Source organism: Moschus berezovskii, chromosome 24, assembly GCF_049115385.1.
Source record: "Moschus berezovskii isolate FMDL1 chromosome 24, NW_MosBer_1.0, whole genome shotgun sequence".
NCBI lineage: Eukaryota > Metazoa > Chordata > Mammalia > Artiodactyla > Moschidae > Moschus > Moschus berezovskii.
Genome location: NC_142483.1, coordinates 21,661,474 through 21,676,735, shown reverse-complemented (window position 1 = coordinate 21,676,735; position 15,262 = coordinate 21,661,474). Strand labels below are relative to the sequence as shown.

The following is a 15,262-nucleotide window of genomic DNA, read 5'->3' as shown; positions in this document are numbered from 1 at the left end:
GCCTGGCTGGACCAAGATAGCTGTTTTCATCTTCTCTTAGAGTCACATTGTGTTCCTCATCCTTCCTAATTGTATGCTCGAGAATTACCATGACCTAGTTCAACCCTTCTACATTGAAAGTCCTTGCTGAACTGCATGAAGGTTTTCATTTCCTTTGCCATTAGCCCTTCCTTTTCCAGACACCTCCTTTACTTTTCTTATAGAAGACACTTCCAGACTGCCTTGGGTCCTCAACATCTTCCTTCAAGTTCAGTGGCCAGGACCAAAAATGATACAGCACATCTTTCTAAATAATAATAGGATCACAACTTATTCTGAGCTGTTTTTTATTATGGGATGGAAAAAAGGTTAATAAGGTTAAGTGCAAGTCAGCAGTTATCAGGTTTTTAAAAAAGACCCATGAACTGAGTGCTGGTGCATGTGGCAGAGGGGACGATTTTCATCCTGGTACAGAGTTTACCTTATCTTCCCAATCTGATCTGAAAGGAATAGGCTTTGACTGGTGTCCTTTTCTGGGTTAAAACTGCATGTTGGTGGGAAGAGTGGGCGTGTTGAAAGGTTGATCATTTCAGCTGTAGCAAAACTCTTACCAACTGCCAAGCACTCACTCGACAGAGCGAAGGAGGCAATTTGTAGCTGAGAAGAATTATTTTGTCAGCAACTGCCTGCCCTGACCACTGAAGCTTACCTTCCTCACACTTTCTACCCGTGGTGAGAAGATCGGGAGTTCAAAAGGACAAGTTAGGGCTCAGGAGACCCACGTGTTAGTTGGGCTTCTCTGTCTTCTGGCCCAGGTCATGATCAAATAAATTTTTAAATTCAGTGGGTTTTAATGTTCTCAATAGTCAGTAGATAGAATTAATAGCCCTCCCCCCTTTTGCAGGTTGGCTTAAAAAAGAAACAATACATGATAATATTTTGCAAAGTGAAAAACATCATAAAATGTTATATGTTAATGTACATAGAGGAGACGTGAAAGGACAGTCACCCTCTTGCTCAAACTAAATTCTAGAACAGGAATAAAGAGGAAATCGTTCATATTGAGAATCATTTAGCAAAATGTTAATTATGCAAATATAGAAAGCTTTCCTCATACTCCCCTTAACAGCCCAGAGTGGGTTCACTCCTTCACCCACCATGCTTTACAAGCACCCAGCTTTATATGCAACCCTTTGGGCTTTCAGACTGACTCCTGCAGTGACTTCTCGATCTTGTCTGCTTATCCCTTAAGCATCCTGAAGCCAGCACTGGTCACTAGCTGCTTCTTCCTTCTACAGATCTTCCCTGAGTGACCTTTCTAAGCCAGCTACCAAATGAGTCACAGGAGACAGCCATGGGCAAGACATGACATTGTGTGGGAGACAGACATTGCAGAGAAATAACTGAATTGCAGTTGCAATCAGAGCTGCAAAGAAAAAAAAATGTAGGGTTCTTAGAGAATCTGTAATAGGATACTCTGGGAATCATCTAGGGTGTTGGTGGTGATTTCAGGAGAGAGAATGCATTGTCCTCTCAATAATTTACTAAACAGTGTGTATTCTGCCCTTTAAAGTTTACGAAACACTTTCTCATACATTTTGTCACTTGATCAGGTAGGTTATCAACCCTCCAAAGTACACAATGCTATCACCCTGTTCTAGAGTAACCTAGGTGAAGGACTCCAAAGTGATGATCTGAAGGTCAACTATTAACAGTTCTGTCACTTACAGAACTTTTGACTCCAAATCCTGAACTCTTTCTACTCTGTCCATTGGCTCACTGATTTCTCCTTTTTTTGTTGTTTACGTCTTTAATTGTGGTAAAAGTCACATAATATAAAACCTACTATTTTAACCGTATTTAATGGTACACTTCAGTGACACTAAGTACATTCACATTGTTGTACAACTCTCACCATTATCCATCTCCTAAAATTGTCACCTTCCTAAATTGAAACTCTCTCCTCATTAAACACCAAGTCCTCAGTCTCCCACCCCACCCCACCCCCAGCCCTTGGCATCTGAGTGTACTTTCTGACTGTATGGATTTGACTATTCTAGGTATCTCGTTTAAGTGGAATCAGACAATATTTGTCTGCACCTAATGTAGATTGGAATGCATTTTTAAGGTTAACTTTATATATACCCTAAGAGTTGACATTTTAAGTAGTGGCTTTGAGAAAAGAGCAACAGGGACAAATACTCCCTTGGATATTTTCCTGGGAGACGTGTGGGTAAATGTGGTGATTCCAGTACCAGGGTGCAGCAGGAGGGGAGGGTGCTAAAATCCTACTTGGCCTGCAGCCAAAAAATCCAAACATAAAACAAAAGCAATATTGTGAAAAATTTTATGAGGACTTTAAAAATGGTCCACATCAAAATAATAATAATTGTTTTAAAAGGGGAGGGAGGAAAATGCTAAACTCCCACACACACTAGGTCCAGTGTGTCAGTAAAACTTTGCTGTCTTTTTCTTTTTCTCTCCCTCCCTCTCTCTCGCTGTTTTTCTCTCCAAAGCAGTGGGTCTCGCTTGCAGAAAAAAATAGCAAACAGATTTTATTTTTTTAGTACCTTTCATGTGTTTCCTGGTCAGCTCCGTCTGCCGGCATATTGTTTTAACTCTGATGGTGATACAGCAGCGAGCTGTGAACAATTAAACATAAACACCAGTCTCACTTCCATCCTCTTCTTTCCTCCTTAGGTGAAAGCAGCTTCCAAATACGTGGATGTACCTGTGAGTATTTGAAAACTGTTTTTGTTGGGAGGAGGGGTTGGCTTTCGTGAGAATTTTGATGGTGCTCTTTACATTAGTTGCCACTAAATTGTATAGTCCTGACTTGAATCACCAGAAGAAAGGAAGGCAAGAATATTTCCTGGTAAAGTTGCTCTGAGATGAGAGAGGGTATGGTTTCTTTCAGCAGGAAAAAGAGACTGCATTTGAGGGCGAACCCGGTTCACTTTGGTTTCCATTGCCTTTGGTTTCTCTGGTGTTATCAACCGGCGCCCCTCCCCTCCTGTGTGCACACCTTGGGAGTAGGGCGTTGAGCTAGAAATTTGCACAAGCATGCCAGCATTTTTTAAAAACAAATAATTTCGGAATTTGTTCATTTTGGGGTCAATTCTGCAATTGTTTTAAAGAAACCTTACAAAACTGCTTATAATTAGTCCAGACCTCATTAATGAAGAGTGCTCTCCAAGTTCACAGATAAAGCACTCAAAGTTGCCCAAAATTTACATTTAAATTGAGGTTAAGTACTACACATGAATGCTAGAGTGTGGGATTACCTGTGATAAATCAGGATACATTCATAGACTGACTTGGGCCTGCCTATTAGCAAAATAAAATTGGAGAGATTTAAATATATTCCAATAAAGGGGAAAAGAAAATGATTCTGTTTCTCCATTTCTAACAAAAGAGGTGTGAGTCTATTATAAAATATTAAATTTAAAGAGCTTATCTCAACAGCCACCAAGGGCCTTGTACTGAGCGTTTCTCATTCTGAACGTGGTTAAGTACCCTCCTTGTTCAAATACTTATTTGTTAAAATTTGTTTTTTTCTAAAAGGATTTATATTAACATTTAAATTCATTTCCCCAGGAAGCTCAGTGTGTAATGGTTTATTGGCTTATTTCTCAAAGGATGGCAAAATGGAAAATTGGAGGGAGTTTAGCATTAGCATATATTTTGTTTGTTTAATGAAAGAATGTACAATCAATAATTATGCTTTGAATTTATATAATACTTCTCATTGGGGGACCCCCGACTCCTTCACGTAGATAGTCCTTATAATGGAGAAGAGAAAAAGCTCACATACCTGGAGCTGGGAGAGAAGTAATTTATTTTCACAAGCCCCAGAGTAGAAACTTCCAGTTCACGGGGAGCAGACTACTCAAGTTTTGTGAGCCTGGTTCTCCATCCTTAAATAGGGATAAAAACTCATATCAGAGATTCACTGTGCAGATTACATGGCACATACATGGGACACTCTCTAGATATTTCTAAAGCAGGAGCAGGGTGGGGCGGGGGGAGATATTTCTGCTCTGTTGCACAAGGGAGGAGGTGGGATGAATTGTTGACATCCACCCTGGCCTAGCCTGGGCTTCAGCAGTCATAGAAAGAGAGTTTCTAGTCCCCAACCCAAAGATCTAGTGACTGAAGTCTGTTTTCTGTTACACCTCAAAGCAAAGGGGAGATCTCACCTGTGAGATTTAAACAGGTGACCAGTGGGCAGGACCTAAATGTTTGGGGAAAAAAAAAATTGATCTGGCAATTGGTTCTATCAACTGAAATTATTGGGCAGTTAAAATTATTGGGGGCAGAGGTCAAAAAAGTCAAGTATTGGTAATGTCATTTGGCTCAACCCACTTCCTGTGAGCCAGACTTGGATTTATTGTCAAGATGAGGGCAAAATGGATTCTACGTCGACACAAAAAGGAACAAAAATCAGTTAGCCAAGTTTCCTCCCCCTAAGGAGACAGAGAAAGTAATGCAGTATGTCCCCAAACGTGGTACATTTCCCACCAACAATATACAATCTCATAGTAACAAAAACTGCAACCAAGCCTTATAAACAACCTCTGTGTATGAGGCATTGTTTGAAGTACTTTACATATAACTTTCACAACCATCCCCCTTCACGATGAGGAAACGGTGGCCCTGCAAGGTTGGCTTGCTGAGGATCCCACGGTTCATAAGAGGCACAGCTGAGCCTTAATGTTCTTAAACACTACATCATCTGCCGGATATGATTTCCTTTAGTGCATAGACAAACATATTTTTTTGGAAAACTGAGAAATTATTTTAATGAATATTAGAAAAAATACAATCGGCATGTCAAATGTGCTCTTTCACCGTGATTTCACCCATTAGTATGCCTTGGGGACAAAGCTTAACTTTAAAATTAAGTTCCTTAGAGTATTTTTGCAGCAAATCCCTGGTGGCTCAGACAATAATATTATAGCAAATGTTTTAATAAATAATTTTCCAGAAAGCATTAGTGCAGGATACACATGTACTGTATATACATTGTTGACCCAGAGTAAATAATAGTTTCCTTCTCAATAATTATTCACTTCTCAAAACAGCCCTAGGAGGGGAGTAATAGGACCATCGTGTTTCACAGTGAGGAAACTGTGGTGCAGGGAGGTTCAGTGGCTGCCATGGTCACCTGACGAGTTGATGGGTGTATGAACATTCAAGTGCTAGTGGTTTGATACATAGAGCCACTGGCACTGGCTCCCAAGAGTCAATGGTGTGTGTTTGCTTCCGACTCTGCCTTCAGTGAGGGCACATTAGTAGCTCGAACTCAGCCTTGGTAGGGGAGTATTTACACCATGAAACTGTCAAGCACTACACTTCAACTCTGCCGGTTTTGTTTGATTGTTTTTGTCTTGAAGAGCCAGTCTACCAGCTCACCAGCAAATATCACCTATTAAATCAGTAGTCCCCAAACCAGAATGTGCAGAGGTGATAGTTGGCAAGGTTTTTTTGGTTTGTTTCAGTTGTTTTTGCTGTTTTAATAGAGATTCCCAGCCCCTTGCCTCCGGAGATTCTGACTCAGCCATTCTGGGGTGAAGCCTGGAGATCTCTAAGAAGCTATCCACTAAATTCTGGTACTTTGCACAACTCTGGGATCCAGTGGGCTAAATCAGTGATTCTTGACCTTTGTTGTATACTGGAAACACAAGGAGTTTTTTTACAAGTATCACTATGAGGTTGCTTGGCAGCTTAAAGCGGAATCTCTGGCTGTGGGGTCTAGGCATTAGTATCTTTCAAACTTCCTATATCCTTCTCATTTGCAGCAAGGTTTAAGAACTCTTGGATAAAATCATCTTTTAAGTTGTTTCTAGCTCTGGTGAGTTGACCTCTGTTGCCCTGTGAGGTTTTTGGCACATGGCTTGTTGGTTTAGTTTCTTGTGGGGACTAGTATTTAGTTACCGTAGAGGTTTGTCTCTTAATTATCTACACTAAGAGAGAGAAGTACTGTTACCAGTCATTCAAAACATTGCATGATCCCCAAAGCACATCTCTTTGTCTTAGGTGGAGTATTTGACCCTTCAGTACGGAGCAGATTTGCATTCCTAATTAGGGCTTGCTTTAGGTTGCTGGAAATTTGAATTTGTTTCCCTCAAGCTCTGAAATATCCTGGGAGGAACATGCCATGATTAAAATGTCCTATTTCTTCCAAGCCACCAAGTGGCTTCTTCAAATTATGTCTTCTACACGTGGATTATAGTTAACTATATAGGGATTTATATAGTCATTATTTGTTTAATTATTTTTTAAAATCTACATCTCATGCTGTCAGTCTGTCCAAGGCACATTTAAAATAAACAATGTAATTGTGAAATATTAAAAACCATCCCCTAAAGATTTTTCCCATTGTTACTAGATAGCCATGTGGTTTAAAGTGAAATGAAAGTCTCTCAGTTGTGTCTGACTCTTTGTGACACCATGGACTGTAGTCCATGGAATTCTCCAGGCCAGAACACTGGAGTGGGTGGCCTTTCCCTTCTCCAGGGGATCTTCCCATCCCAGGGGTTAAACCCAAGTCTCCCGCATTGCAGGCTGATTCTTTACCAGCTGAGCCACAAGGGAAGCTTCATTTATCTAATAACATCAGTTGTTCAACCAAGAATGTTTTTTATCTATAACTACAAGTTAGCTTGTTGGTCAGTGAACAGTTACAAGTTTAACCATTTTGGTTGAAAATCTGCTTAGAATGCATTGCACAACCTTCTCTACCTTTTTAAATGAGAACTGACAGTACATGAACCTTTTCCCTGTGACCAAGGATCTCCAGTGGCCATTTAGTGACCTGCTTCTGCAAGGACTTCCCAAGACATAGCCCCAAACCTCAGTGTAAGCGGAGTCTACATGCCTGATGCTCCAGTTTGGCAGCCTTCTCCCACAAGCTAAGGGTATCAGGAAAGGTGATAACTTCTGTCAGCACCTCTGTTTCAAATAAGTCCCCTCATTGCCCTTCCTGGTCCACCAAAGGATGGAAAACAGGCTTGTCAGAATTGGAAGAAAGCTGGTCAAAAATGTGGGGACCAGAGGACTTTGAGAAAACACATTTTCATGCAGACTTGGTTTTTTGGTTTTTTTTTGACTTTGGTTTCTCTGAAGCAACTTTTTTCTTCTTGGTTCCAAAGTAGATACCAAAGGTAGGTAAGGTCATGAAGTGATATAATCTTGTGGGGGAGGCGGGGGCGAGAAGCATAGTGGCTCATGTTTAAATAGCAATTTATGGCCTTTGAGGCAGTTTAACTTCCATTATTTTAGCTGATGATCGTAACAATCCTTGAAGGTAAGTAGGGGAGCTATTATTAATCCCATTTTACACACGGTTATAACCAAAGCCCAGAGAAGTTGAAATGACTTTCAAAAGCTCCATTGTGTGGGGGATCAAATAAAAATCCATGTAGTGTGACTGAGTGGTTTAAATGAGGAGGTGGGACAGACACTTATTCATTCATGATTTTGTTCATTTGGGAAATATTTAGTGATCACATACTATGTGCCATCATTTCTGTGCTGAGGATACAGTAAAAAAAAAAAAAAAAAAGATCAGATAAGGTCCCTGTGTTCATGGGGCTTATGTGCTAAGTGGGAGAAGACAGAAAGCAAATAAATTTATTATACAGTGTCAGATATTGGTAAGTGCTATGAAGAAAAATAAAAGCTCAGTCAAAAACTCAGTTTTTTAACTACGTGGTTGAGCTGAACTGCACTGATATTTATTTTCAAAGTTTTTAAAGCATAAATGAAAAGCCCCTTTGAGGACAGCAATTTAGTTAAAAGAGAAGGAGGGGTGAAAATAGCCGTTATTGTAGATCGCTGTTGTGGTTACAAATAGGTCTGCTGAATTTGGCTTTGAATCTTAGCTCTAAGATGGCTGCCTGCATCCAGGAAAAGTCAACGTCTGCCACAAGTACACCAGGGAAGAAATGGAAACAATAATAAGTTTCTCAAGTGCCCCAGGTAGGGGTCCCCATCCCTACTGAGGACTCCCTGTGATGTGCGGCTGCCAAAGGGAGTGGAGGAAAGAGTTGCCAGCTTAGAACTGATAGCTATCACTTCCATCTCATTGAGAACCTCTATGGTTTCGTATCATAAAACTGCAACAATTATAGGACCATCACACAACCTGCTCAGTCCATTCGCTGAAAATTGCTTGAAAGTGTAGCAGTTGACTACTGTGGCTTTGAGTTGTCCTCATTGTTTTTCAAATTAATACCTTGTCATTGTTTTAGCAGGTGTTAAGAAATGTTACTAGCATCCCAGGGGCCAGGCATTGGCCCTTTGCTTGATAATTGTTTGCTTTGTATCAGGAAAAAAAAAAAAAAATACAGTCCTACTGTTTCCAAACCTTCCTCATTTTCACCCTGGAAATTACACAGAAGTGTTAACTAACTTCAATTTGCAGTGCCTGACAGTCACGTCTTGTAGAGAAATGATACTTTGTGATCTAAGGTAAAATCACAGTAATGAAAACTAATCTTTTTAGTTATTAGCAAACATACATGTCGACTGTGGAAATTTAAGGGGTTTGTGGCAGCTCTCCTAATGACCCATATTACAGTGTTTTAATAGGTTTCTTTGGCGATAGCTTTGATTGCGATATCTCAAGCAGTATGCATTCTTAGTTTTGTTTTTCTCACCATAAATGATTTTTTAACTACTGAATGAGACCACTTGCTTACCTTTCCAGAACATCTAATTTATTTAAAAGTCTAATCCCCTCCCCATCTTTTTGAATCCTTGGACTCTAAAGCTATACCAGGAAGCAAAGACAATTGGTTGAATGTCTCCTTTGAGTAAACTAATAAGGAAATACTCACTATATACTCAGGTTAAACTACCCCCACAATATGACTTGGGTAGGAGGCGGTATAGATTGAAATAGGATTTTTTTACTTGTCACATCCTCAGTTTTTTAAATTGAGGAGATCAGGGAAAGCTGTCATTTTTCTAATATTATTTAAGGACAGACAGTGGAAGGTAGAGTATTTTTGAGTATTTTTTGATGGAGCTTTCAACCAAAAGAAAAACCAGAGAATATCTCTGGGTTATCTGGTGACGATTTATCCATTAGAGTATCTTTGCCAGAAAAAAAAAGTTAATAATAGAAAAAAAAAAAAACCTGTTCTACCCTGTAATCTCAGCTCCCCTCTTGCCAGGCTGAATTTTGAGAAAGAGCTGGAGATTGTAATATCAGTTTCAGTTCCTGGAATCTCAGTCCAGGCTGTGGATAGTGATGCCATATATGGTGGACCCTCTAGATACAGTGTGCTCTGGACAACTCCCAGCTCTAGGGGAGAGCTTCAAACTCCAGAGGAGGTGCTGGGGGTTCAGGCAGGGTGAAGTGGGGAGAGCATGCAGGGGTAGTCGAGAAAGAGCCACTGTCTGAGAATTCCATGTTCACGTTCTCCTGTTTCTTTGCAGAAACCTGGGATGGACGTGGCCGATGCGTACGTGACTTTCGTCCGCCACTCTCAGGATGTCCTTCGTGATAAGGTCAATGAGGAGATGTATATAGAAAGGTTATTTGATGTAAGTAAATGCCTTCTCCTCCTTGAAGGCCAAGGAGGAGACCCTCCAAAATGTGACAAAATAAAGAGACAGGAGGATAAGTCACATTTTGAGAAAATGGATTGGTCCTGATGCAAACTAAATCTTTTCTTTCCCCTCCACCTTAGGCTCTATCTGTCCTGTGTCTGTCCCCAACCCTCCCTGGCGTGGCCGTGTCTCAGTTCCCACCTGTGTGATACACAGCGCAGCACACAGCCTCGCACAAGCCGGCTCCTCCCTGCACGAAGCTTGTGAGGTGGCAGCTTCCTCTAACTGGCAAAGACCTTCCTGGGTCATGGTTCCCCTTCTTGCAACCCAGCCCTGCTTTAGGGAGATGCTCCCTGCTGTCTGGGAGATTGTGACTGGCCCCTCTCCTGAGGGTGTTCACAGCTGTGGCATGCAGCTGTTGCAGGAAACGTAGCATCGTTATCACTCCAAAGATGATTGCGTTTCTCGAAGACTAGAAATCTTCAGCTAGCCCTGGGTTTTGGCAAACACTTAATGTAGTTACTTGTTCTTTTGCTGTTCTAAACTGGGGTGTCCCTTCCTCACCTCTCCCACCCCACCCACTTGAAAATTTGGAAAAAGAAGCAGGGGTATAAAGAGCAGTTACCTCAGGCTGCCAGACCTGGCTTGAAGTTCAGAGAACAAATTTCTGAGGGGTGATAGTTACCAAGTAAACTTCCTTCCACTGTGATTACATCTGTACTCCCAAAGCAAACCACTGAGGTAAAAAGCAAAAAATAAAAAGGAATCTGCTTCGGTCTCAAATTTTCTGCCTCTTTCAGGCCAAAGCAGATGGGGCTGCCTGATTTAGCCAGATATTTTGTTTCAAGTTCCCACCGAATTTGCCAGTGTAGACCCGGCCAGAGTGCATGGAAGCCGGCGTACTTGTCTCCGTGTGGCTCTAATTGTACGGCCTACTTCTGTCTCGTGAAGCGTGAGCTCCTCCTGTCCAGGTTTCTGTATTTTGAGTGCCAGTTCGAACATTAATGTTTTGGTCTACTATGGAATCCGTGTTTCTGTATTTCTTCCGCGATTGTGTTCAGCAATTTACATCGAGTTTGTGTGTGTGTGTGTGTGTGTGTTTTTGTTCCACGGCTAAGTGAGCTCATTGTTGGCACCGCTTAAGAATCTGCAGCTCCTGACTTTTCTGCGCTTTGTCTTCCAGCTCATTTGCTTTCCTCGTGTGTTGAAAAGGCTCCTGTCTTTTTTTTTTTCGTCTCTTTTCTAATCATCCCCTTTCTGTGTTCAATATCGCTCTTTCCTCTGCATCACCTTTCTTCGAGAAAACCCTTCTTACTTTTTAATTCCCACCCGTCCTCTCTCAGATTAAAATGGAACTTATCTCTCATGTCAAATGTTTTATCACATTATATCAAGTGGCATGAATTAGAATCAAATAATCTTCCTGTGTACATCTTCTAGCATGGCCCACATCCACTGAGAATGCCTCATACATGCATAAAGCTCACCGGCGGGTCCTCTCCCTTCTCTGCATGCGTGCCTTTATGAAAGTACCAAGCCTGGAGTGTCTGGGGCCCAATCACCCAGCCAGTAGCGTTGAAACAGTCAGACAGCACCCTGGGTCTGCGTTTTGGAGTGTGGACTCTCTGCCCATCTCCGCTGAATGAAATTCCAAGCCACGAATGTTCAGGAAGCCTGTGGGGTTGTTCTTTTCAATGCCTAGGTTGCCTTTTTTTTTTCTTTTCTTTGATCAGTATCTTCTAATTCTCAGTTTTGTGTGGCCGTTGTGTGCGTGTGTGTGCGTGTTTCTGTGTGAGCGTGTGTGTGAATAACCCAGTGCTCTCCAAAACTTTCAGACATCTAGTACTGAATTTCATGTTGAATCCACAGTTTAGCCTATTATTTCATTGACAAATAACCCACTTTTCCTTCCTGATTTTTTTTTTTTATTAGAAATCGTACATGGTGGGGGAAAAAATGTTTTTAAGGTGGCTTTGTCAAAGGCAGCAAGGCAGATTGTCCTTTTCTGGGGCTTTTTTAAAGGGAAAGTACAACTGGATCTTGATTTTAAAAGTACGGTTGTAGCTTTGGCCAGCACAGATGGTAAACTGGACTTGCCCAACTGTTGAAGAACAGAGGCAAATTCAAGCCCTCTGGTCATTGGTGTAAATTAATAATGAAAAGAAACAGTATACAGAGTATGTTTCTCAGGATGCAAATTATGTTTAGAGTTATTCAAAAATTCACAAGTATGTCAAATCCCTTGTGGAATTACAAACTGACCAGCATAAAATGGCATCAGTAATATTATCAGAATCCCCACAATTTAATCTCCCGTTGTCCTAATTCTGTTTTTCCAAAGGAATCTTAATTGCACTTCCCTGAATATCTGAGTTTAAAACTTAACCATTATAATCATTCACTGAACATCACTCCCACCCCTGTGGGAAAAATTTTTTTCAGCAGTCTTATTTCAAGATAGCAAATTTCTGTGTCATTTACTTCTTGACTTCCCAAATAACCTGCTCCCCTAATTTACAGAATATTGGTGCTAGGCAACCTAACTGATGTCATGCAGAAAAAGTTCTTGAATCTGTCATGATTTTAAAACATTTGTCATTCGATAAAACCCAGAGCTTCTTAAGAAGCTTCATTACCATGCAGCCCCAGTAATTTAATTCAGTACTTACTGTTTTTCTATAATCTAGCAGCAAAACATCAGATTACCAACATGTTTGATTATCTTCAGCTTCTGTTTCCTCAAGTAGGGTGTTTGTTTCTTTACATATATGCTCTGGAAGGCCCTCACTGTCCACTAAGCTACACAAGGGAGTCGGAATATTGAGGCAAAAAGGGTGTCTGTAAAACCTCTCACCCTACATTTCTTGCTACAGTGAACTTCCCCTTTCAACTTCATTCTTAATGATAGTGGTCCTGGGGCGGGTTTCTAAACAATTGGCAGAAAGCTATTGAGAAAAACTTGTTGATCTGAGAGGTGTCTCTTCCAAATTGTTGCATTTTGATAAATGGCAAAAATGAATAATAGAACATTAGCATTTTGAATGAGGAAAAATATATGTATCTCCGAGATTGTTTGCTGTTTGGAGGTTGTTGGTTTTGATTATTGTATCATTCTCTGTTTTTTAGTTCCTGCTGGCATCTGTCTTTCAGAGGCGTGTTCTCAGAGTTCCCATTGTATTTTTAACAGTATTTCAAAGTCTCAGTTTGATTTACCTGGGAAGTCCTTTAAGTTCTTTTTGTTCAGGATTATTTTCATTTGGTGGTTTGTTTTTTTTTTTTTGCTTCTGAGTGTACCTTGTGTAAGAGTCTGGATGGCTTTAGTGTGTATCTGTTCCTGAGAATATTTAGACTAATACCCAGTCATTTAATGAGTGCATCTTCCGTTTTAACCAAGCACCGATCTCCGTGTTCTCTCTGTCTCTGTCTGAGCTGGGTTTTTTCTTTTCCTCGTCATTGTACTTCTGGCTGGAATTGGGTGTTTGTGGGAGATTATCGGCATAGCATTTGGGGCTCTATATTTAATGTTCTGCATTTTTATCTATTTTATTATGTAACTTAAGAACAGCTTTCCAAATTCATCTTCGCCAAATTTTTTTTTTAAAACAGGCATTTTCTAGGTTGATTGAAGAAATACAGTCAAGCATAATGTCTCACCAAGTCTTTTCAATGCAGTGAAAGTTTCCCTGTTTATTAATCACTGATTCACATAGTTCTCCTATAAAATGCTAGCAACCTTTTTAGTCATGCACCTAAAAACAACACTGATCGGTTCAAAATTAAGTGCTGACAGGAAAAGAATCCTCAAACTGTTTTTCTTAGTGTTTCAGATATGTAGCTGTACATTTTTTCATCTGCATGTTTGTAATTTTTTTTTTGCTAAAAAATGGTGAGCCATTCTAAACCAGTTCTAATTGCTACAAAATAACAGTTTATAATATCTGGGGGTGGGGGATGCAGAGGTTTAGAGCAAGCAAATATGCTGATATGTACAATCATGGGGAATCTAAATTATGTTAAAGATGCTGAATTCTGTCAAGAGAATCTGATTGCTCTCAGACTCAAGTGAGAGCTTGGCCTCTTTGAAAATTATTGCTGACTTTTAAAGAAAATATAAAACATGGAGATGAATAATCTCCATATTCCTGAAGCAGCAGCTTGAAAAGGAAAGCACAGCCCAAGAAATAACTCGAAGACAGCGATTTAAAGCTTGAGTGTCCATAAATCATGCAGATAGCGTCCCCCCACCTCCTCTGGTGATTAATTCACCATTTTCCCCGAAACAAAAACATGCTTTTGGAAATTAGAGATCAGATCATCAAGAGAAGCACCTAAGGTTTCAAGGTCTAAACAAAAATTAATTTATTTTCTTTCCTCCTTGTACTTCTTGAAGACACAGACTGAGAAGAAAATCGGGATTAAAAGATGTGCTTAGAGTGAATTCATCTGCTTAAACCTCACAGGCTCGGAGATGAGTGATTAAAAAGCCATCTCAAACTTGGATGGCATCCACAATGGGGGTAATGCTGCATGCACACTGCCTTCCCTGGGCCCCCGTGTCACTGTGAACCAGGCCTGGAGAACACTGGACTGGAGATGATACATGGATTATATAGGTCAATTATACACTTAATCTGCCTTCTGGAGGATTAAGTATTTGCAGATTGACTCTGCATTTGGCTTCTCCGTGGCAGTTATCAGATCAGGAAAGGGCCCCCTCACCACACCGCCTCCTAAGCACTTAAGCAGGCAGCGCAGTCAGTTCGGTTGGGGCCGCCGCCCCCTATTCTCTGCCTTTCATGGATTTTAATTTGCTGTTCCATTATCAAATCATGTATTTGTCCACTTTATGTGTCAGCCCAGTAATTGAGTGTGAATATGTCCCTTTAAAGGGGTAATTTGAAAACTGAAACCCCTGCCTATTAAAATATATTTGCTGTATTTATTTATATAAGATGCCACAGATAACCTGATTACATTACAAAAGCACAACCTAAGTGAACATGTATCAATCAAAGTAGGAGCCATTCTGCTCAAGGAAGGAAGTGTACAGAAGACCTGGCAGCAAGAGAAACATTATGTTCTTAGGTGATATCTGTCAGGTGTGTGGCCAGCTATGCCGCAGAGGGAAGTTACCTCCAAAAGAACAAAAGTCGGGAGAAGCATACAAGATTCACCAATAGAATAGGTTGTGGTTCTAAGGGCTGATTAAAGAAAATCAAGGCATATGGCGTTCAAGACAGTGAGACAGTGAGTTATCTCCTCTAGAAGCAAGAAGCCGGCTTGGCTGCCCCTTCATGGGAGTTCTTGGGTAGTGAGCCCGGGCCCGTCTTCTGGAGCCTTCAGAATTCACCCTTGCTCCTCACAGGCTGGGTGACCATGAGCAAGGTACTTAATCTCTCAGATTCAGCTGATTCATCTGTGTGAGAGATGATAACAAGCAGAACCTTCTTGTGGAGTGGTTTTGAGGGTGAAGCACTTTGCACTCCTGCCAGCATCAGGCTCAGAGAGCGTTGGGTAAGTGTCAGCCGCCACCACCACCATTATCGCATCATCGTCATCCCTGAAGTGGAAAGGCTTTTCCCAGGCATCTGTTTTCCTTGTTAAACAAAAGCCCATATCCATGTGAAGGTGCTGTAAGAATCTCGCCGTCACTTGCAGGCATTAACTCCAAACTTGCTTAGAATTACAGGATGTACAGTAGCCTGGTACCTTTGGTAAAACA

The 15,262-nt window shown here is 40.9% G+C and overlaps 1 protein-coding gene across 2 annotated transcripts in view; it reads left to right on the top strand.

The window, feature by feature from the left end:
- CADPS (calcium dependent secretion activator) overlaps nt 1-15,262 on the top strand; it is a 484,390-nt gene that overhangs the window by 436,559 nt on the left and 32,569 nt on the right. For both annotated transcript variants that reach the window (XM_088831951.1, XM_088831950.1), the window contains exons 25-26: nt 2,680-2,712; nt 9,427-9,534. In XM_088831951.1, coding sequence (XP_088688077.1) covers nt 2,680-2,712; nt 9,427-9,534 — 141 coding nt within the window. The remainder of the gene's footprint in view (nt 1-2,679; nt 2,713-9,426; nt 9,535-15,262) is intronic.